The sequence below is a fragment of the Ambystoma mexicanum genome, chromosome 4q, assembly GCF_040938575.1.
Source record: "Ambystoma mexicanum isolate Mex_15411 chromosome 4q, UKY_AmexF1_1, whole genome shotgun sequence".
In the NCBI taxonomy this organism is placed as follows: Eukaryota; Metazoa; Chordata; class Amphibia; order Caudata; family Ambystomatidae; genus Ambystoma; species Ambystoma mexicanum.
Genome location: NC_090928.1, coordinates 396,829,964 through 396,852,004, shown reverse-complemented (window position 1 = coordinate 396,852,004; position 22,041 = coordinate 396,829,964). Strand labels below are relative to the sequence as shown.

The window sequence follows — 22,041 nt, the reverse complement described above, 5'->3', positions numbered from 1 at the left end:
TTTTAATGCTGGTCACAATCGAGAAGAGTCTCTTTCCAACGTGGAGATTCATGATGCTTCCTATGCAGTGCCCTTTTTCCAAAAAATTATTTTTGACCCAATGGCTTCTGTGACTGGAGAATTTAATGCTCCGCCACTTAGTATAGAGCTAAGCAATAAACCAATTTACACAATTTTTGCTAAACCTGCTAAGAGCGGAATCCCCGCTACAAAACCTATAAATCAAGACATAGGCAAATTAAATCAAAAAATAATTGTAGCTCCGGAAAAAAAGAAGTCCAAAAACATAAAAACTAGAAAAGGAGACGTTTCAAACTCTGCAAAACAGTTTATTAATGCACTTACCACCCCAAGGCAAAAAATCAACAAGATGTCTACTGCCATTACAAAGAAATATGTACTTTTGAATCAAAAGCGGAGAGCGAGAGGAGGAAATGTAAATTCTCTGTCTAACCCTTTACCTCACTCGCCTTTAGATGGTCTAGTGGAAGCCATTGCAGGTCAGCACTCTTCGATACCCATTGAACCGGTGATTCCTCCTACGATCGACATTGTCCCTTCCAGTGAGTCTACTAACCCAACTGTCCCTAAGGAGCAAGTCTCTAGACAAGCAGAAATTAAAAGGGCGGTTGAAGCCTATATGGCCAATTTCGTGCAAGTTCCCATATTGGGAGCCAAGCAAATAGTCCCTGTACCACATGTGACCTCTGAAACCATATCTAATGACTGTGTCCAACCCCCACTGAATGATTGCTATGAGGCTTGCTCTAATGTTCTCAAAGCAACTCACTCTGGTGAGGAAGTTAGAAGAGGTGGCAATCCAATTCAAAAAAACAAAATTGAGGATGCTTCATCGGAGAGTTATGGGCTAGAAATAGCCGAAATGGTGCGAGCACTATTACCAAAAACTCAACCAAAGATTACAGCGCAACCAATAGTCAAATTCCAACAAGTACCTGTCCCAGAGAAAAAACAATCTAAACCTCTGGTAAGGGATAACAACTTGAATTCATTGATTATTGGATGTCGCCCAGCTCCTCATCCACAATTTCTCTTAAACAGAAAAAGTATTCTCGAGATCTTTTCTGATATAGATGAGCTTGAGGATGTGAGTTCAGCCGACATTGAACAAGTAGAATTTATTGAAAAAAACACTAACAATCAGTTGCATTAAATTGCGATCTCGTTTAGTTCGCAATATTATATGGTCTGCTAAAAACCAACTTTTTGATATGGGTTTTTTGATTACCCCTGGCTCGTCATTGACAAATGAACCCCATAGGGACCCTTTACAGGAGGCGGCTGCAGTGGTTAACTCGGGAAATGGAGAGTGTATATCTCAATGCAATTGTAAATGCAACTATGTATCAAATAGTTAACTAAGCCAACAATCACCTGCCAAGTTAATACTCCTTGCCTCCTGGAATTCTTGTGGCCACTCACATTTGTTTAACAACTATAGTACAGACCTTAATCAGTTTGACATAATTATGTTGCAGGAAACCAGGCTTACCAACTCTCCAATTTGGCAAGGACATACTATACACTTTACTCCTGCCGTACGCGGCGAAAAAGTTCGGCCGATGTCTGGTCTTCTAACTGCCATTAAAATTAGTCCTACCACAGAACTTATGTCAACCTATTCTTCAAACGCATTCATGCAACTAACCATCATTTCTGTTTGCTCAATGTCATATGCTTTAATTAACATCTATTGGAACCATGCTAACATTACTGATGAACTCTTTTTTAAGGAAATGATTTGTATGTTGGACTTTATTGTGATGTCTCCAGAAATTGTACATACTATAATTGCTGGAGACCTAAATGTGCATCTTTTCTCCGCACGAGTCCCGTCGGAAAATTCTAGACTAATCCAATGGGAAGACTTGATGTCCGCACGGGGTTTTTGCATGTTAAATGGAGTTTGTGAAGGAGATGTTCCACCAAGTCACACGTGGCAAAGGGGTGTGCGAAGAGCTACTATTGATTACATATATGTCGACTCAAAGTTGTTCATGAGTGGAATAACTTTTAAGGTCTTGCCTCGAAGTGACAGTGATCATTTGCTTCTAACTAGTCACTGGAAAACTCCCTTGGCAACACCACTGAAGCATGCAGCTACTTACTCTGAAGCGCTTAGTGCAAACTCCCAGCTAAATCGAATTAAATGGCATGACACAACAATACAACGTTACACTAACTCATTAGTGGCAGCATTTACCCACTCATGACTAAGCAGCTCTCATCCAAACGTCTGCTATTATGACCTTATGCAGGACTTTGTCCCAAGGAGTCAAGAACCCAAACGACAAACAACTTTGAGAAATCATGTATTTGATATATTGGTAAAAAAGAAAAAAACTGAGTTTCGTACGCAAAAGCGGAAAGCTAACCTTCCTCTCAAATATAGAATCCCAGTTTTGACCCGTATTAAAACAAAATATCGAAACTGGATGCGCCAATACTGAGCAAACCTCTATCAAAAAGATGGAGAGAACATGTTATCCATGACTCGGAATCAAAATACAGCTCAGATGTGGTCCACACTAAATTCAGTTTCTTCTCACTCTCAAACACTGATACAGTCGCATAATGTTTCCGAAAAAAGTTGGATTGCACATTTTACCAGAATATATGCGCGACCTATAACATCCCCTGCGGGGCCTCAATTTGGTAAGATTATGCAATTTCACCTCAATTTCACTAAAGGTGATATATTGCATATTATTTCAACACTGAGTGAATCCAAGGCTCCAGGATTAGATGGGCTTTCGAATAAAACATTCAAGAGTAATCCGAATTTATGGGCAGAGGCCTTATTTCAGATCTTTCAAAATATTATTGTTACACAAACTATTCCTGCTACCTGGAGACATTCTATAATTATACCATTGTTTAAGAAAGGTGATTGTCAGCAGCCTCAAAGTTACCGTCCGATTGCTATACTAGATGCTCCAGGCAAATTGTTTTGTCGGATTATTTTGCGAGAGTTCAATGATTGGACGCAGCAGAAATCCAAAAGGGACCCTTTCCAGTCTGGGTTCATTAAAGGAATTGGCACTGCTCCAAACATGCTCGCACTTAATCTGATCAAACAAAAATATGTTAATGAAAATCGCAATCTTTATGTTGCCTTTGTTGACTTCAGTATTGCATTCGACTCAATTGATCGGCATCTACTATTTCAAAAACTCCATCAACATGGGTGTCCCTCCTCAATTCTCACATTAATAAAACTCTTGCATTCTAACACCTCCTTGCAGGTGAGATTATCTTTAGAGGGGCTCCTTACAGCTATTATTCCAACTGAGCGAGGCTTAAAGCAAGGGTGTATCCTTGCGGCTACATTATTCAATTTCTTTCTGTTAGACATTGGTATGAAACTTGAGAATACAATTTCCGATTCACCTAAGCTAGGCATTCAGAAAGTTACATGGCTGCTTCACGCCGATGACCTGGTATTACTGTCATGTTCACCCTATGGCCTTCAAAACCTTCTAAATAAATTGCAGGAGTATGTTCTTGAGAATAATTTAACTATTAACCTTGAAAAAACTCAAATTGTTGTGTGTCACAAATCAGCAATTAAAAAAACTTGTAGATTTACCTGGTCCTTGCATAATCAAGAGTTACTCGTAGTGCCTTACTACAAGTACCTAGGTCTTCCATTTTCAGAAGTATTGAACGATGATATATATCGAGTCACACTTGATGCAAAAAATCGCTCGCTAATATCCCAAGCCAAAATATTATTGTTTAAATACGGCAAATTCACGTTAACTCACGTAATTGCCTTTTTCCAGCAAAAAGTAACTCCCATTCTAATCTATGGAGCAGAGACTGTAGCTCCAAAGCCAAGAACTTTTTGGGACCGTCTTGAATCTCAATTTTGGAAAGGTTTGTTGAGATTGCCGCAATCGACCCCAATCCCAATGATTCGTTATGAACTGGGACTAATCTCCATATTTTGTCAAGTTTTATGGAAATTTTGCTCACTTTACCGGAAATGTTTAATTGGTGCATCGTCTCACAATATTCTGGGTGTGTTGGCTAACCATTTGATAACCTCCAAATTGAAATTCCCGGAGAAATGGTCTGAATGTGTATTAGACATACTAGTTAAGGCTGACATCTCAATAGAATTATTGTTGTTGAATCCAACTAAGGCAACATTAAAACTGCACCACCATGACTGGATATACACGCGCCAACAATGCTTAGAATATGTAGATTGCGACTTGGTAAAGTATTCGCATTAAAAAATGCGTAGTCCAGAGTCATATCTAATTAAATGTCCTTTAAGCTATATGAGAACCCAGTTGATGCGCATTCGGCTAAATTTGTGTTTAACAAGACAGATCTTGGGAAGGAGACATCTGGTGCCCCAAGATCAAACATTTTGTAGATACTGCCTTAACTACAAAACAATTGAGACTTTATGTCACTTAGTGGTTGAGTGCCCGGCTCTGAAATATGTGAGGTACACATTTTTTCATGCAAAATGTAATTTCTACATAGAATATTCTATTGAAAAACTTTGGAATTACTTACTGACTAGTACGAATCCCTCTGTTCAAATTGCGTTAGTACAATTTGTTAATCATGTGATCAATGATCAATCAAGCTAAGAATGCAAGACTTTGTAAAACTATATATTTGTATATTTCAATTTTATCTTTTTGTATCAAATCAATTTTATTCAGATTTACATTGTATGAAACTATTGTTGATGTAAACTTCTCTGTTTGAAAGGTTGAATTATTCAGCCAAATCAATAAAAAAATAAAATAAAAAAAATAGTCCTGAATTTTCTTTCTATAAAAGGGATTATCCTTAAATACTTATAGGTTTTACAAATTTCCAAGGTGGTTATCCAATCTAATTGCCATAATCTTGTTATGGTTTTGTGAGGATTTGAAATGAGCAAGTTTGCTGAGATGCCAGCTGTGTTCATTACAAGAAACACATTTTCTCGCCACTGCTGGGGGAAACTTTTTTTTGAATTAAGCATATAATGTGATAACTTAACTAATAACAAGTTGGAATTGTCAGTCATTATGAACTTCCTATATAAACCAAGAATCTTCCACAGATAAGGCATTCAACAATGCTAATCCCAATTCGAATCTTAGAATACACATAGGTTGACATTTAGGTAAACTCAAAACTCGCTTCCAACAAGCAGCTTCTATTTTAGTCCAATATTGCATAGTTTTATTTCTGATCCATATAGAATTATTGCTGTGACTTTTTGCATGTAGAATGTGATTAAAGGAGAACATGAAAATTTACCAAATCTTGCATGTATTATTAATGCTCGAGATGTTACTGCCTGAATTGTGGCTTGTAAATTAATAATGTAAGAGTGATCTGAAGGATTATTATTGATATTGATCCCAAGATATTTATACTGATATATCACTTCTACTGGAGTCCCATAGAGGTTCCATATATTGCTGCATATCTTCCTTGTCCCCTTAGGGATGCAGCATAGAACTTTTGTTTTCTCAACATTTATTTGAAGTTGGTTATAGCATAGATTTCTAATGCTGAAAGTAGCTTCTGGAGTCCTCTTGGAGTCCTGGATAACAAGACTAAATCATCCCCGTAAAAGAGCCACGCTATAGGATATGTTCCTAATCGTAGTGGATCAGATTTTACTTCAGAGAATTTTTCCCCCATATATGCAATGAAATAGTTAAATAGTGTGGATTCCAGTACAAAGCCTTGTTTAAGGCCAGAATGTCACAGGTTTCCCCCTTTCTATTCCAAGTTTGATGTTTGCTGGAATTCTTGGAAGGAGTCTTCTTGTGTATGGTTCGGGTTTTGTACAACCCCGCGCGAGCGTCTTTGGGTTCCAGCGTGCGTTCAGCGTTCTACATCCAGCGACACTTGGAATCTCTGAGAAGTCCAGGAAACGAAGGTGGTGTACTCGGAGGCGGGTATACGAGATCTGGGATTCAAGGCAGAATAAGGAGGCAGGGAAGATAGAGGAGGGAAGCGAGGGTCCGGGAACCAGGAATCAAAGAGTTCAGCGATGGCAAACTACGGAGCACACGTCTAGCCACTGCAAGCAGTAGCGTTGAGACACGCGGGACCGCGGGGGCGTGGCCACTTTATAGAACGTGCTACGTCTGACGGGGAGGCTGGTGGAGAGCGTTCTATGTTAGACAGCCATGTTGGAAGCACTACGGAGTGCAAGCCCCGTTGTGTCAAGGACCAGGAAGTCCAAAATGGATGCGTCCTATGGATCATGACAGCATGCCGCCTCCGAAAACCTGTCCCACCAGGTTTGCCCTGGTGTATGAGATGATACCTTCTGAGTAATCTGGGGGTATTTAGATTTGAGAATGGTTCCCAAGTGCGTTCACTAGGAGGATATCCCTTCCACTCAACCAGATATTGAAGTTGACCCTGTTTGTACCTGGAGTCGCATATTCTGGATACTTCATATTCCAGTTGGTCATCCACAACCACAGGGTTGGGTCTGAGGGACTTCCGGAAGAGCAGAAGGTAGCACTGAAGGATGAAATCCTTGATTACAGAATAAAGGGCTGATCCTGAGCGCCGAATGATCCAAATTGTTGTAGGCAAACTCAGCCCCAGGTATTAAGAGCGACCAGTCGTCTTGGACTTTGGTAGAGAAGCAACAGAGATATTGTTCTCGGGTCCGATTCACACGTTCAGTAGCCCCATTAGTCTGTGGGTGATATCCTGAAGAGAGGGCACGTTGAATTCCTAGTATTCGACAAAGGTGTTTCCAAAACTGAGAAATATATTGAGGACCTCTGTCTGATATGATCTTGGATGGAAGTCCATGAAGTCGAAATATGTGTTCCAGGAAAATTCCAGTCAGTTCTGAGGAGGATGGAAGTTTATATAAGGGCGTAAAATGAGCCATATGAGTGAACAAATCAATGGTGACCATGATTGTTGTGTATCCCCCTGGAAGGTGGCAATTCCACAATGAAGTCCGTAGCAATAATTTCCCAGGGCCTTGTTGGTAGCGTGGGCTGTATTAACAGACCCACCGGTCTCTGGTTGTCATGTTTGTTTTGACTACAGACTCCGCAGGCTTGTATGTACCGATGTACATCAGTCTTTATTCTAGGCCACCAAAATTGTCTTTGTATCAGACGTAGGGTGTTGGTGACTCCACGATGTCCGGAGTGAAGGGTATCGTGGCAGAGGTTTATGACCTTTTTCTGCAAGTTCTGCGTAGGAACGACTAGACCATTGTCCTTGAACAGATATCCGTCCTTAGTTTTCAGGTTCCATCGATTCCTTCCTGAAAATTCCTTCCAAAGTTCAGAAGGCTGAGTTTGTATTCGAATGTCTTCTAGGAGACTGGTTGCTTGTGCCACGAAAATCGTATGGGGAAACATCTTAGGGAATGACCGATCTTCAAGAGGTTCGTAGTCAGGACGTCGAGATAAGACGTCAGCAATTATGTTCTGTGTCCCAGGGACAGGATGGATCTGGAACTGGGCGAAAAAGAAGGCCCAACGGGCCTGACGGCTATTTCTACATTCCAGAGCTTCTAATACTTGAAGATTTCGATGGTCTGTGCGGACATGGACAGGATGTTTCGCTCCTAGAAGTAGACTACGCCACTCTGTGAAGGCTTTACGGATGGCTAAGAGTTCCTTTTCCAAAACAGAATAATGGGTCTCGCTGGGAGTTAGAGTCCCTGAAAGATAAGCAATGAGATGTTCCAGATTGTCCTCGAATTCTTGTTTTAGGACTGCTCCAATGGCGTAATTAGAAGCGTCCGTTTCCACTAGAAAAGGACGATTTATGTCAGGTTGAGCCAGGATGGGAGCTTGCGTGAATTCTGTCTTTAGCCGCTGGAATGCTTTATCCTGGGCTGTTGTCCAAAGGAAGGGAGTATCTTGTTTCAACAATGCAATGATTGGTTGAACTATCTCCGAAAAGGAAGGTATGAATTTCCGGTAAAAGTTAGCAAGCCCCAGGAAGGATTGGATTTGTTTTACGGTAGCCGGAATGGGCCAGGATAGTATGGTCTTTACCTTTGCGTTATCCATCCCGATTCCTTCTGGGCTAAGGACAAATCCTAGATAGTGAACAGAGGAGGCATGGAAGAGACACTTCTCGCTCGGGTTTAGCCAGGAGTTTGTGCTCACGTAGCCACTGTAACACTGCCTTAACATGTTCCTCATGCTTAAAATGGTTTTTAGAGAATGTTAAGATATCGTCCACGTATACTATGACGAAGAGGAACAGCGTATCAGAAAACACCCGATCCATGAAGCGTTGGAAGACTGCTGGGGCATTTGCAAGTCCGAAGGGCATGACCAAGTACTCAAAGTGACCAAATGGTGTTCTAAAGGCGATTTTCAATTCGTCTACTTCGCTAATACGGATCAGACGGTAAGCTCCTCTGAGATCCAATTTCGTGAAGATTACGGCTCCTCTTACTGCTTCCAGGATATCTGAGATCAAGGGCAATGGATAACGATCCTTCAGGTTGCATTGATTTAGACCACGATAATCAAGACAAGGTCTGAACTCATTAGTATCCTTTTTAGGAACAAAAAACAGTGAAGCTCCAGCTGGAGATTTGGATGGTCGTATGGTGCCATTTTCAAGGTTGGTATCTAAGTACTCACGGAGGGCCTTTTTCTCAGGTTCGGATAAGATGAAAATCCTTCCAAAGGGAATCACAGTCTTCAGGTCTATGAGGAGGTAGGGCCTGAACTATGGCAGAAGAGAACACATCAGCGTATTCCTAATAGGCCCTAGGAACCTGGATGATATTTGAGACAGTGAGTGGGCCTGCCGGTCTGCCGATGTACCTTCCGAAGGTGTCGGCGTGGAATCCAGGAGTAGGCAATGAGACATGCCATGTTCGGAACCCAGGAACAAGGAACCTGCTGCCCAGTTGATGTATGGGTTGTGCCTTTGTAGCCAGGGCATACCCAACACCATTGGGTAATGGGTAGACTTTATGATGTCAAATTTAATCTTCTCTCGATGGTGGTTTATTGAGAGCTCTATTTCCTTGGTTTGAAGGGTTATCGGTCCTGAAGAAAGGGGTCTTCCGTCAATTGCTTCTACAGGTTGCATGTCGTCTCGGGTGTCATATAGAATGTGGTGGTTAAAGACCCGATCTTGATCTATGAATATCCCCATGGCTGCACAATCCACCAATGCCAAAAAGGGGTCGGTTTCATTCTTGGATGGCGATAGAAAGGCCTGTAAAATCCCTAGATTGTTTTGACCAGGAGAGTTCAAGGATGGAATAGATGTGGAGCAAACATCTCTCTCCCGAAGCCATGCTCCATCTAGGATCGGGAGCTGGTGTTTCCCAAACGCCGTGGAGGGGCTAAAGGAGACTCTCTCACTAGATTTTTATCTGAGGCACAATACATACATAACCCCGTGTGGATCCTTCGCATCCTTTCTTGGGGGGATATGGGTCCATGGAAAGCCCCTAGTTGCATGGGTTCTGGTTCATTAACAGGGGCAGGAGTAGGATCAGACTTCGAGGTCGTCTCTATAGGAATTTTCTGGAAGGGCATCTTGGTTTTCTTCTTCTCTGCCTTCCTTTCCTGAATACGAAAGTCTATCTGCAGAGCGAGATCCATAAGGGCCTGGAATTAACCTGCCGCGACTCACTCTGGCTAGTTCATCTTTGATGTCTTCATTTAGCCCTCTTCGAAAGAGTAAAGCAGGCTTCTGAGGACCAATCCGCTTCTTTAGCCAATTGTTTAAAGCGTGTTACATACGTAAGCATGTCCTGGGAGCCTTGTTGGAAATCAAGTAGACGTTCCTGGGCACTACAGACCTGTTCTGGGCGGTCAAACATGGTCTTAAGAGCCTGTATGAATCCGTCGTAGTCATCCAGGAGGGCATCTCCGGAATTAACTAAAGGTGTGGCCCAGGTTAATGCATTCCCGGAAAGGTGCGAAATTATAAAGCCCACCTTACCCCTGGGGGTAGAAAAGTAGTAGGGCTTAAAAGTAAAGTGGACTAAACAGGAGTCAAGGAATCCACGAAGGGTTTTTGCAGACCCATCATATTTATCAACTATGCCGCCCAATAATACGCTTTCCTTAGTAGCGGAATCACGGGCCAAGACTAATTGTTTAATGCAGCATTCTCCGCTTTCAGATTCTACACTTCAGTCGTTAATTCTTGCATGCCGCGCATGGGATCTTGAACGGCCGCTTCCATGTCCATACTGACTACAGTTAGTTGGCGTCTCAATCTGTCACAGGTTTCCCCCTTTCTCACCCTTCTTCGATGTTTTCTGGAATTCTTGGAAGGAGTCTTCTTGCGTACGGTTCGGGTTTTGTACAACCCCGTGCGAGCATCTTCGGGTTCCAGCGTGCGTTCAGTGTTCTACATCCAGGGACACTTGGAATCTCCGGGAAGTCCAGGAAACGAAGGAGGTGTACTCAGAGGCGGGTACACGAGATACGGGATTCAAGGCAGAATAAGGAGGAAGGGAAGATAGAGGGGGAAGCGAGGGTCCGGGAACCAGAAATCAAAGAGTTCAGCGACGGCTAACTACGGAGCACACATCTAGCCACTGCAAGCAGTAGCGTTGAGATGCGTGGGGCCGCGGGGCGTGGCCTCTTTATAGAACATGCTACGTCTGACGGGGAGGCTGGTGGAGAGCGTTCTATGTTAGACGGCCATGTTGGAAGTACTACGGAGTGCAAGCCCCGTTGTGTCAAGGACCAGGAAGTCCAAAAGGGACACGTCCTACGGATCATGACACAGAATATGTTAGTATGGGGTTCGAAAGTTGGCCTTCAATTGTCAATCTGACTTGTATAGAAGTGTTCTGATGAAGTTGAGCGATTAACACTAAGAGTTTGTGGACATCCTGCCTTAGCCAATTTTGTTAGTAGTAATGATCTCTTCACCAGGTCAAAAGCAGATTTAAAATCAACATATGCCATTTACATGGCTTGTTTAGATTGCTGGATTTGTTGTTGAATAGCTGTTATCACGGTTAAATTGATAGCTGTTCCTAGACCTTGAATAAATCCTGTCTGGTGTGGGTCGTATAAATCATGCTGAGTGATCTACAAGTTAAGATCTCTTAAAATGAACCTCGAAAAGATTTTGCCTTGTAATGCGATAGGACGATAAACACTCTGGCCGCTGACTGTTGCCTTTCTTAATTATAGGAATTATTGTGGACTTCTGCCATGATGATGGTAGAACGTGTGTTTGAATAATATTTACATAAATGTATTGCAGTATCAATGCCCACAATTCCGGGTTGGCCTTTAACATAAAATTAGAAAGACCGCCTGGGCCAGGGGCTCTTTAATGGGATAATTTGGATATATAAAATATGTTATCCGAAAGATCAAATTGTAACTGCAAGTTGGCACTGGAGGTGCTAAATTTACCAACAGGATCATGCTCTTTAGAGGTATTCAGGTCTGCGAAGTATTGGATCCAGGTAAGCTCTGGAACAGCATTAATTTGTAGGGCTAACTCAGGAGGGTTGCAAGTCTGATTGAGTAGTTGCCATATAGCTCCTGAGTTTTTGTTTGGGGGATAGTGTCCGTAGCATTGCCTCCCCTTCTTGTTGGTATTTTTGCCCTTTTCTAAACTTCATCCAATTCTTATATTTCGTTTTTTTAATGAATTAATTTGCAGGAGCTAGAAGTTCCAAGTTTCTAATGGCTTTCCGTAGTACTTTTTTTTGATGTGTAACATGGGGATTAAAGATGCTTAAACATTGGCTTGTCTGATTTGGGGTGGACCTCTATAAATAATTGGAGAGCTTCAACGTAGTCCCTTTCAGATGATCATACAGTGCAGTTTCCAGTGATTCTTTCTGATAGATGATTATAGCAATCATAAAGACGATCCATTGACCAACTCAGTCGATTTCGGCCTGATGAGACTAGTAGACCGGATGCAAAGTGATCTTGAGAAATTTTGAGTCTTGGAGGAGTCCCAGAACCATGTCACAGTCAAGCGATCGTGATCACTAACACTTTGCTCTTGAACTATAAAGTTCTCGATGTAAGAAAATAATTGGCGACCCACGTACACAATCAATAGTAGCTTTTCGATCACAGCGACACCATGTAGGATGGGGTGGAGAATCTCCTTCAAGAGCACCATTAAGCATGAGTAGCTGGCTATTGCTCATGAGGCTAGACCACCTGTTACATGCCACTGTGTCATGTTGGTTATCATATGATAAGATATGTATGTTAAGATCTCAAACAATAATGGTAGCTGTAATTAAGTTATCCGATGCAATTAAATGAAGTATATTTTCCATGTCAGAAAAAAAGGAATTATCCGAAGTGGTAACGTGATTCCAGTAAATATTTACCAGGGCTATGATGTTAGAGTTGAAGGTGATACGTACTAGCTGGATAAATTGATTAGGCTCAGCCCATTTGGTTAAAGAAAGATCTGAAGATATTTTAGTGGCTATAAGTAAACCTGCCATGGGTCTCCCTTTAATCTGGTGCATGGCATTGACAGTTTGAATAGTATTATCATTCCAAATGGGTGTCTCCATGAGCCAAGTTTCTTGGAGGGCTATGATGTCATAGTGACTAAGATTAAAAATGTCAGCATTCATTAAGTGACTATGGCCTCGGGTGTTCCAGCTAAGTCATTTTAGCCTCTGATTAATATGAATGATTGATGGTTATAAAGATGATGTAGATCATGAAGAAACATTTTTATCATTGCAAAAGGGTTATGCTTCATGAGGTAAATAAGCCAGGCTTTCCATAGGGGTGTTTTTGATATCTGGATTATTGTGATACACTCTATGATTTCTGGGTCCATGCTCTACTTCTTGGATATTTCATAAGCTAGAGTGAAGCCGAGAGCAAAGAGAGCGCCTTGCCTGACAGATCAAGTAGAGGACTACACCGGATTGAATCCAAATCTTTGCCGAAGAAAGATTTGTTTCATGTAGAAATTCAACTTGGTTTTTATCGAAGATGACAAATCCTCCAGGCTTGGAACGTCAGCAAAAATATTCAAAATAGATGTCTATTAAGATCATAAGTGTCAGGTACATCTGTTCTACACTTCATTATCAGAGTATGAGAGTGCATTACAGAAGTAAGTCTAGTATTAGTTTTATTATACTTGAGCATGTCTGTCGTTCTTTGAGCAGTTTTACCCCGGCACTCTGGATCTTGTACTTGGACAAAAGGTTTAGCTTGAGATATTTGCTTAGGTTGTAAACCCTGTGGTTTAACAACAGGTGGCACATTAAGAGTTTGAGAATGTATTGAACTTTCTATGACTAACATTCTTTGCTCCAACGTGGATAGTAGATCTTCACAATTTCCATTCGGTTGCAAATGGGATTGACCCTGGTTTGTCTCATTTCCTGATGTTTGATGCATTTCTTGGAGATTCTTCTTTGCATTGTTAATCACATTAACAAGATCATCCAAGGCTTCATGAGCTGGCAGTATTTTCATCAGTTGATTTTTATTATCTTCTCTATTTTTATTGAGCTTTGCAATGTTAGCGTATTTCTTTGTAATGGCAGCTGTTACGTCTTTAACACATTTCATCAGTTTGGTCACATTTTTAATACATTGTATTGTTGTGGACTGGTTAACTGGGCCAACATTTTGTATGTTTTTACTGTTTTTACTTTTCTTCTGCTGATTTAATTGTGATGTCATATTGTCCATGACTCTCCCCGGGTGGCAGTAAAGTGTAATGTCCTCCTTATTTTTGGTGTTTTAATCGGTCATCCTTCTGTTTGATTTTTTTTCTTTAAGGGATTCTTGGAAAGGTCTCCACTATCTATAATTAAACTAGGGTCTGTCGTTAGATCCACTACTTTTATAGAAGATACTGGGTGTGCAGCAGCAAACGACCTGTTTGTCTTAGATTTACAGGCTTCTTCATCAATAGTGCCTTTTGAAGAAGTTCTACTTCTGTCGAGACCACCAAATTTTTTCCCTCTAAAGAAGTGTATTAATTGGGAATTCTCTAGCCCAAAGGGTCAAGCAGCGTGAACATTCATCAAAAGCAGCAGTTTGCTTCTTACAGTGGATTGTTAACACAGTGCCCATGTCAATCTGTTGTTGCGGTATTTTATTTACTAGATTGGCTTGTGGAGTGGTTCCAGCATCAATTGTTTCATAAAGTTTAAGCAATGATGAAAGGTCTAATCCATTGCTGTCAACATAGGTTGGATTAAGCTATATTCACTTTGATCTAAATTTAGTTTGAAGTTGGAATTATGAATAAGAGAGGTTATTGCTGGAAGGGGTTGCGAATAAGATACGGAAAGTGCAGATGAGTTCTTTGCTCGACCCTTTCACAATCCCCATAAATGTTTTTGCATGTCACAATGTGCTGTATCACATTGTGCCTGACGAGTTCTAGCAGTACTGTGATTCACTTGTGGTGAGGCAATGCAATTTGGAAAGGAAGCAAACATAGGCATGTCCGAAGTAGTAAAGTCAGAATTAATGACTCTAGTGGGTGAATCTAGAATCACTAAGTCAGAGGTTACTTGTACGTTAACAACATCCAACTGTCTTTGATCAGAAGTGTTTAGTGATGTCGCTTCACTCCGAATAACACTGGGTTCAGGCGTTTCCAATGGTGTCCCAATTATTTGTTCTAAATTGGTGATTACGGGTAATAGTTGCATTGTATCATCGCTAAGGGGGACAGCGGGCATTATAGTATCCATATCCTTATGCACGTTTACTTTAACATTCTTAGCTGGATAGCATGGCCTAATATCACTTGGTGCTGAATGTAGATGCGCATGTGTTACAAGTACCCCGCCTTTGCTTAAACTATTGTCTTGTGTGTTTGTAAGCGGAGTACGTTTTACTTTGGTGGCTTTAGTGAGTGCACAGGGCTATGTGGAAATGTTAGCTAGTGAAACAATGGGACCGGTCTGCAAGAGGCCAGTGGTGGAAGTGCAGGGTTGCAGGTTGTTTTGCATTGTAATGCATACTCCCCATTCCCTTAACTGACTCACTTCTAAGATCTCCTACCTCCTTACACTACACACACATATATATACCACTCCCAGAAAGCCAACATGTTAATAATAGCCAAGCCATGACTAAGCTATCGTCTTTAGCCCTATCACACTCAGACTTCAGTGGCATGGGTCTGGTAAGCAGCGGATGTTTATCAAGTCTATCAGGTATTGGGCTCTTTCCTATGGATAACATACTCCCAGGTTTCTCCATCAACACGATAGACCACAAATTGGCACAGAGGAACTGTGTACTACCGACCTGAACCCATCAATAGTTTTAGCATCTGCCTCTCCCACTGTCCCATTAATGGACACCCCCTTTTCTTTTTCTTACAGAAAGGAGAGCAGCAAGGTTTCCAATAGAGACATAATGGCACTTTACAAGACCCCTCACAATACTGTTAACACGTGCAGCCTACTGTGAGGTCTGCCGTGCCAATGCAGTTAACATTTTCACATGTGGCCTACTGTGAGGCCTGTGTTGTCAATGTACAATAAGGTGTGCTGCAACAGCACTGCTGAGTCAAGGTAAGAGATCTGCTTAATTTCTATTGCAGGCGGCAGCATACAATTCACTGTGCATTTATGCTGCATGAAGCACTCCGCCGGCCCCATAGCACGTAGCTGAGTCCCATGATAAATGTGGTTTAGCTGTCAATCAGTATGCATGTACACTGCATGTAGAGTCTACCAGGTCCAATTGAAATACAGTTGCCCTGGGGGTTCAATAGACAGTTCATTCCTGCTGCATTACTCTTATAGTGCTGCACCCCATAGCAGGCAGCTGAGTTCCACGAAGAAAAAATAAATGAATCAGCCCAGCTTTCACATAGATTCGATCACCTTTAAGAAGATCCTTGCTTCATCTCCATTCTCTCTTCAGCTTCAAACTTCTCCACATTAGACTGCTCTGCTTTCCGTAAAGTGCCCATGCTACAAGTGCATTGCACAGCTCTTACCTTGTCCTTTCAGACTATGGTCTGCTCAAGAGCTATATATACTAAAGCACTTAAACGCCATTTGATATGGCAGGAGGCGCTATGCAAATATAATATGATGTATATGACCACTGTATATCAGTGGCATGCAGGCCTGTTTTTCCGCCATAAACGTTTAAATGTGAAAGTTGGCCAGCTAGATGTGATCCCTAATTTTGCATCATTGGCTAAAGACCAGCTGTATGCTTTGTATCTTGGGTGGTGAAGTCCTTTGCTACAGGGATTCAGGAATATTAGATGCTGTCTGCAAAGAGTGGAAATGGCGGTATTCCAGAGGACCGTGAAAGATTGGCTGGCCATGGACGAGATTAAAAGTAGAGTGGAACTGGCGGTATTCCAGAGGACCGTGAAAGATTGGCTGGCCATGGACGAGATTAAAAGTAGAGTGGAACTGGCGGTATTCCAGAGGACCGTGAAAGATTGGCTGGCCATGGGCGAGATTAAAAGTAGAGTGGAACTGGCGGTATTCCAGAGGACCGTGAAAGATTGGCTGGCCATGGGCGAGATTGAAAGTAGAGTGGAACTGGCGGTATTCCAGAGGACCGTGAAAGATTGGCTGGCCATGGACGAGATTAAAAGTAGAGTGGAACTGGCGGTATTCCAGAGGACCGTGAAAGATTGGCTGGCCATGGACGAGATTAAAAGTAGAGTGGAACTGGCGGTATTCCAGAGGACCGTGAAAGATTGGCTGGCCATGGACGAGATTAAAAGTAGAGTGGAACTGGCGGTATTCCAGAGGAGCGTGAAAGATTGGCTGGCCATGGGCGAGATTAATAGTAAACAGATGGAGCTGGAGTCTGAACAAAAATAACAGTGGATGCAGTTGTTAAATATTGGAATAATCAGTATGACCAAATGGCTCCAAAAATTAAATTTTCTGTACCCTTCTTGATTAATACTCTATGTGTGGGCATTATATTTGATATGAAAGGGTTCTGGGAATTACGGAAGCCATTGAAAAATAATCTGTGGAATGTCCACAGGAATTGGAATTCTATGAGCACCTAGAATTGGATATGTGGGATGTATTCTAATACAGAGCTGAGAGAGTTGCTTGTAAGAATGCAGGGCTGTAATTAAATGTCACCTGCGTTACATTAAGATGATGAATTTGCCTTTTTATGTCTATATTTGTATAACTGTTTTTTTGATTCCAGTATGTATTGCAATCATTTTTCGGGATTGTGTGCATGGTTGAAGTAGTAAAGCAAAATGAACAAATAAAAAAAAAAACAAGTGGGGTATCCATCCTTGTTCCAAATCAATTCTTATTCATCAAGTTAGTATAAAAATGCTTTATTTTCATAGTTATGCTTCATTTAGTCTGTTAATTTGTTTTCTCTATAACAACAATGCCTTCTTCGCCAGCAGATTTTTTACTGTATGCACTGCAGGCCACCTCATTCCCTTTTCAGTGCCTAGTTTTTAGTGCTATTCTGCCATCTATTGCCCATGATCCTGCCCCACATATTTTGCAACCAATTATGTAGTCGAGTTCACTCTGTAAAATACAGCTGTTTAAACACCACAAATCAATTCTGAAAATTAAACTGATTGATAATATTGTTTCAATATTTTTGTTTTGTATGATTTATTTAAGCCGATTTGTGGACCAGAAACCCAACGAAGATGCCACAGTGCTTTGTGAGAAAGAAAACGTGTTACTCATGTTTCATGTTTCTTACATCTGAACTGTAAATTCCATGAACAGTTTGTATGACTTCACAATTCGTAAATACCAGTTATCAATGTTAAAGAAGAAATAAACAAGGTTTAAGGGAACTTACGTGCAGGTCTCTGGAGAGCGTAACATTGCTTAAGTCAATGGGTCGAGGGCTGTATCCATGGGCAGTTTCAATAGACATCTAAATGGACAAGAAGTGAAAAAATCGTGTCAGATTATAAGAAACTATTTAACACAGTGAATCATAAGTGAAATAACTAAATGACACCAAATGGCAAGAAGAGGTGAGTTTCTAAACCTCCAGACAGAAATGTACCTTTGGACATAACCACTGGGTATTAAAACAATCTATGTTTTTACTTTTAAGACTTGTGCCAATATATTGTTCTGCACACCAAAATGTTTACACATGGGGAACTTTTATTAAAAAACAAATAAATCATGACAGGTCTGTATTCAGAACAGTGGGGATGCTATAGGCAGGACAACACTTACATCCAGGAGTTTGTGGCCAAGCAGGTGAAGGCACCGACCTCATACACGTGTCCCAATAATATAATACGCCCCGTCAGCGAATGAAACCAAGAGACAGTTTTGCAAGGATAACAGTTTATATAATATTCAAAATGGCAGCAAAGAATTCTGCTGCCCAAGAGCGATCTGCCAAAAATTACACAGGCAGCACATTATAAAAGACAAACGCATCATCAATGACGACTTTAGGCAAAGGCAGATGTGATGTTGCTGGCTGGTGGTGGACCGATGGGTGCGCCTGCTCCATAGTGGATGCCAGGCGCCTATTGGCAGTTGCTTCCCAGTCAATCTTGTAGCATGTAGGTCAGCTGGGCTCATCTTCGCGGTGAAGGTCAGTTCATGCGTGTGTCACATTTCTAACTAATCTAAACAACAGGAACTAACAATTCATAAATAATGGTGGATACCTGAACATCACATGCAAGGGGGTCCTTTGAGAAGAAAGGATAATATATTGACATGCCGACCTCCACATTCAGGGCTTCATTGATACTGCAGTTCCCGCACCAAAGTGTCTCTCCTGGGGTCTTGATCTATCACTTACTTTCCCTGGTGCTTCACGATACGAGCAGACATGTGTTATTAGGCAAATATATTGCTACCCAGGTCTGTGGTGGCTTTTCTGGAATGGTCAAGGTGAGGGGGTTAGATGTTTATCATGAAAGGAATTGGGGGGGTCGGGAATGGTGGGCTCTGGCATGGTGGGGTGCAGGTTGACGGGGCACGGGCAGTTTAGTGGAGATGGATGAGCATTCGTGCTGTGGCCTGTCTGTCCCACGCTCTTCGCAGAGCCCATTCGATACTAGATATTTGCAACATCAAGAAGACAGGGAGCGGATGAGCTGCCGTGGGAACAAGGCTTGTGCAGAGCTTGCCTGATGTAATGATGGCTTGGCCCCTCTGTGTGAGAGAGGCCGGGGATGCGAGCACCGCAGCCCCACAGAGTGGTGGTTTTTGGGGCGAGTAAACAATGGTGTCAGGGCCTAATGCAAAATGGAGTCCCACTGCCAAGACACAGGCAATGTTATATGTCTACTTCTATATATTATAGGGTTCGTACACAGTGATGAAGAGGCATCCTCCCCCCTTAGTCTCAATGGGGTCTATATACCTTGGTCGTGACTTTCTTCCCAACATTCCCGCCATTCCCCCAACATTCCCCCCTTTCGTTACTCCTACAGTAAAACATATCCTCCTCCAGTATTTCTACGTTCATTGGCCCTTTGTTCTGCCTCCTCCCATGCAGGGCTCTCCTTTATGGGCATCAATGCTCTGGACACACTCAAGCTCTCCCCACCTTGTGCATATCCTTCAGGGGTACATGGTCATATATACATCCCCCATCCCAATCTAAGTCCACCAACAACTCTTTGTAGTTTTCAAGGTCCTGTGGTTGTGCAATAGTTGTGTGATAATAATTGTCCTCCTCATCCCCAGTATGACATATTGACACCATGCAGTATTTGGGCCCCTTGCTCTTCGCCTGTTGGTATTTGTGCTTCCCGAGTATCATGAGGTACCTTATTATTTCTATCATCAATAGTCACCATCATCATTGCACTATTAGGTCCCGCTTTTGAGCAGCATCAGAGACCCAACTGGCACACACAGAAAATCAGCAAGATGAACACGATGATAGGGATCAGCATCTTCATAGTTGCCCTAAGCCATGAGGGTACCCAGCCGAATGCCATGTTGAGCCAGTCAGCTTCCTGCACTCCGGCTTCCTTCTTCATTTTAGCGCCAAGGTCATGTACTGCCGCTATCACGTGTGACAGTGTCCCATTTTCAGCATCAGCAGAAGGTGTGAATGTGCTACATGAACTCCTGATCTTTTAGCAAACCCCGCCCTCCATGGCTGTGAGGAGGTCTAGGACATACCTGTTCTGCATTTTCATTATCCGGGTTGCTCTTAATTCTACCTTGATAACGTTGAACCGCTCAGTGTAATTCGCCAACTGGATCAGCTCCCATTGGACAATCTGCAGCCACTTGGATTTGCTCTTGCTTGGATGCTGGGCACAAGGATGCAAAGAATTTTTCTGCTGAATCAAAGAGTTTGTATTCATCTGAAATCTGTGTGAGGAGGTCAGATGACTCTTGAGACAGGCAGTTCGAGGAGCGCTTTCTTCGGAACAGGTGATCATGCCGCGCATTCTCTGATAGTATGCGAAAGATGGGGGTGGTGCTGTGGGTGGCGTCTCGGTTGGTCTCGGTGCCATTTGTCCATCTGAAGGGACAGCTCCCCCCTTTAGGTGATCCTCAGATACCACCAACAGTGCAGAATGCAGTGTTGCAAGTGCGCAATAGCCCCTCCAGGATGGTGGGAGGTGCAAGTACACATTTTTTGCCGCAAACCAAGTAATAGTCCATTAGTGCTGCAGTACCTTTTTTGAAGGTCTGGGATGATTGTCTATTACAATGTTTGTTAGACCCCATGAACACTTTTCCTTCTCCATAGAAACAAAGTTCATAATTTTCTTCTTGCTGCACTTTGTTTGGTTTCTCAAGAGCTGTGACCCACGTTAGCTTTATGATGTGTTCTGTCCATATGTGTGCACATGTCTTTTCTACAAAGTCCAACTTTTCATTGGAGAGGCCGCGGAGCCACTCAGCTTTGTACATAAAGGTTGATTCTTGCCCCTTTTTTTCTGCAAAGCTTGTGCCATCTATAGCCAGGAATGGTTCTTTGAAACAGTTTGTGTCCTTTGATCCCTTTTTGCATTTCCTCTCGTCTGGTGGGAGAGGTTTCATTTTTACGGTGTGTGCCCGAAAGGTGCCCTTTATCCTATATAGTGCAAATTGGATTAGACATTGTGACTCAACTAGAGGTACCTCTTGAGGCACTAAAACCTTGGGTGCCCCAGATGCATGTAGATTTAAGGAACACACATAGCAACTCTCATTGGTCATTTGCCTTCCTGTTGCACTCATATGGGAGTACCAGCTGTTAGATTGCCCAGCAGGGCGAAGGTCCTTCACTTTATCTAACCCTAGGCCATGGTAGGCGTCATATTTATACTGACCTGTTTGCCATCTCTTTCTACTGTTAGGCAAAAGAGATTGTCGTTTCTCTGCCGAGCTTCTACATAATCTGTTATTGTTGCATAATGATCATTGTACATTTGATGGTGATAACTGGACCATTACGCTATTACACCGTGTGGATTGGGAGCCGCTATATGCAGTACTCGTGGTGGTAGGTATTATAAATTGTTTACTATACAGTTGGGGAACAGTAAATAGAGCCTGGTTTTGTATTGGGAACACCGAGGATCACTGAGGTAGACATCATATTAGATTTTGAGGTAATTTTCTGAACTGTAAACATGTTAGGGGGTGACAGCGTATTATTTGGTGCATCAGATATACTGTCAGTCGCGTTATTTGCAAGTAAGAAAACATTTGAGGTTACTTTTGTTGCATTCTTATGTAATGTTGTTACATTCAATGACATATTAATGTTCCACATCCGGTTTACCCCTCCCATCTTCTTTTAATATGTGAGCCCTAGAATAAAGATGCTCCCCAAGCTAAACATTAGAATCATGATCAGTGGGGGCGCTGTTGAGCAGCCAGCAAGATGGCTGCCTAGTCCTGGAGCTCCGTGGCCCGCCTACTGCTAATCCGCCTGAATCAGCGGTTCTACTGGGAGTCTGAAGCTGGGACCCACACCATTTTGCTGCCTGACGCCCCTGCACCACCTGGGCCTGTTCTGGGGCGAATCCGGAGCTTAATGGCCGCTCCGCCGCCGACTGGGGCCTCCTGGGCCGTGTGACACCTCCGCGGCCCATCCCCCCCTGCGCCCCGCGGAGGACCGCTCCTCGGCGCTG

General features: G+C 42.4%; 1 protein-coding gene across 1 annotated transcript in view; it reads right to left on the bottom strand.

Moving 5' to 3' along the window:
* RYR2 (ryanodine receptor 2) overlaps positions 1-22,041 on the bottom strand; it is a 3,854,281-nt gene that overhangs the window by 1,459,498 nt on the left and 2,372,742 nt on the right. The window contains exon 57 of the mRNA XM_069607971.1: positions 17,778-17,855. Coding sequence (XP_069464072.1) covers positions 17,778-17,855 — 78 coding nt within the window. The remainder of the gene's footprint in view (positions 1-17,777; positions 17,856-22,041) is intronic.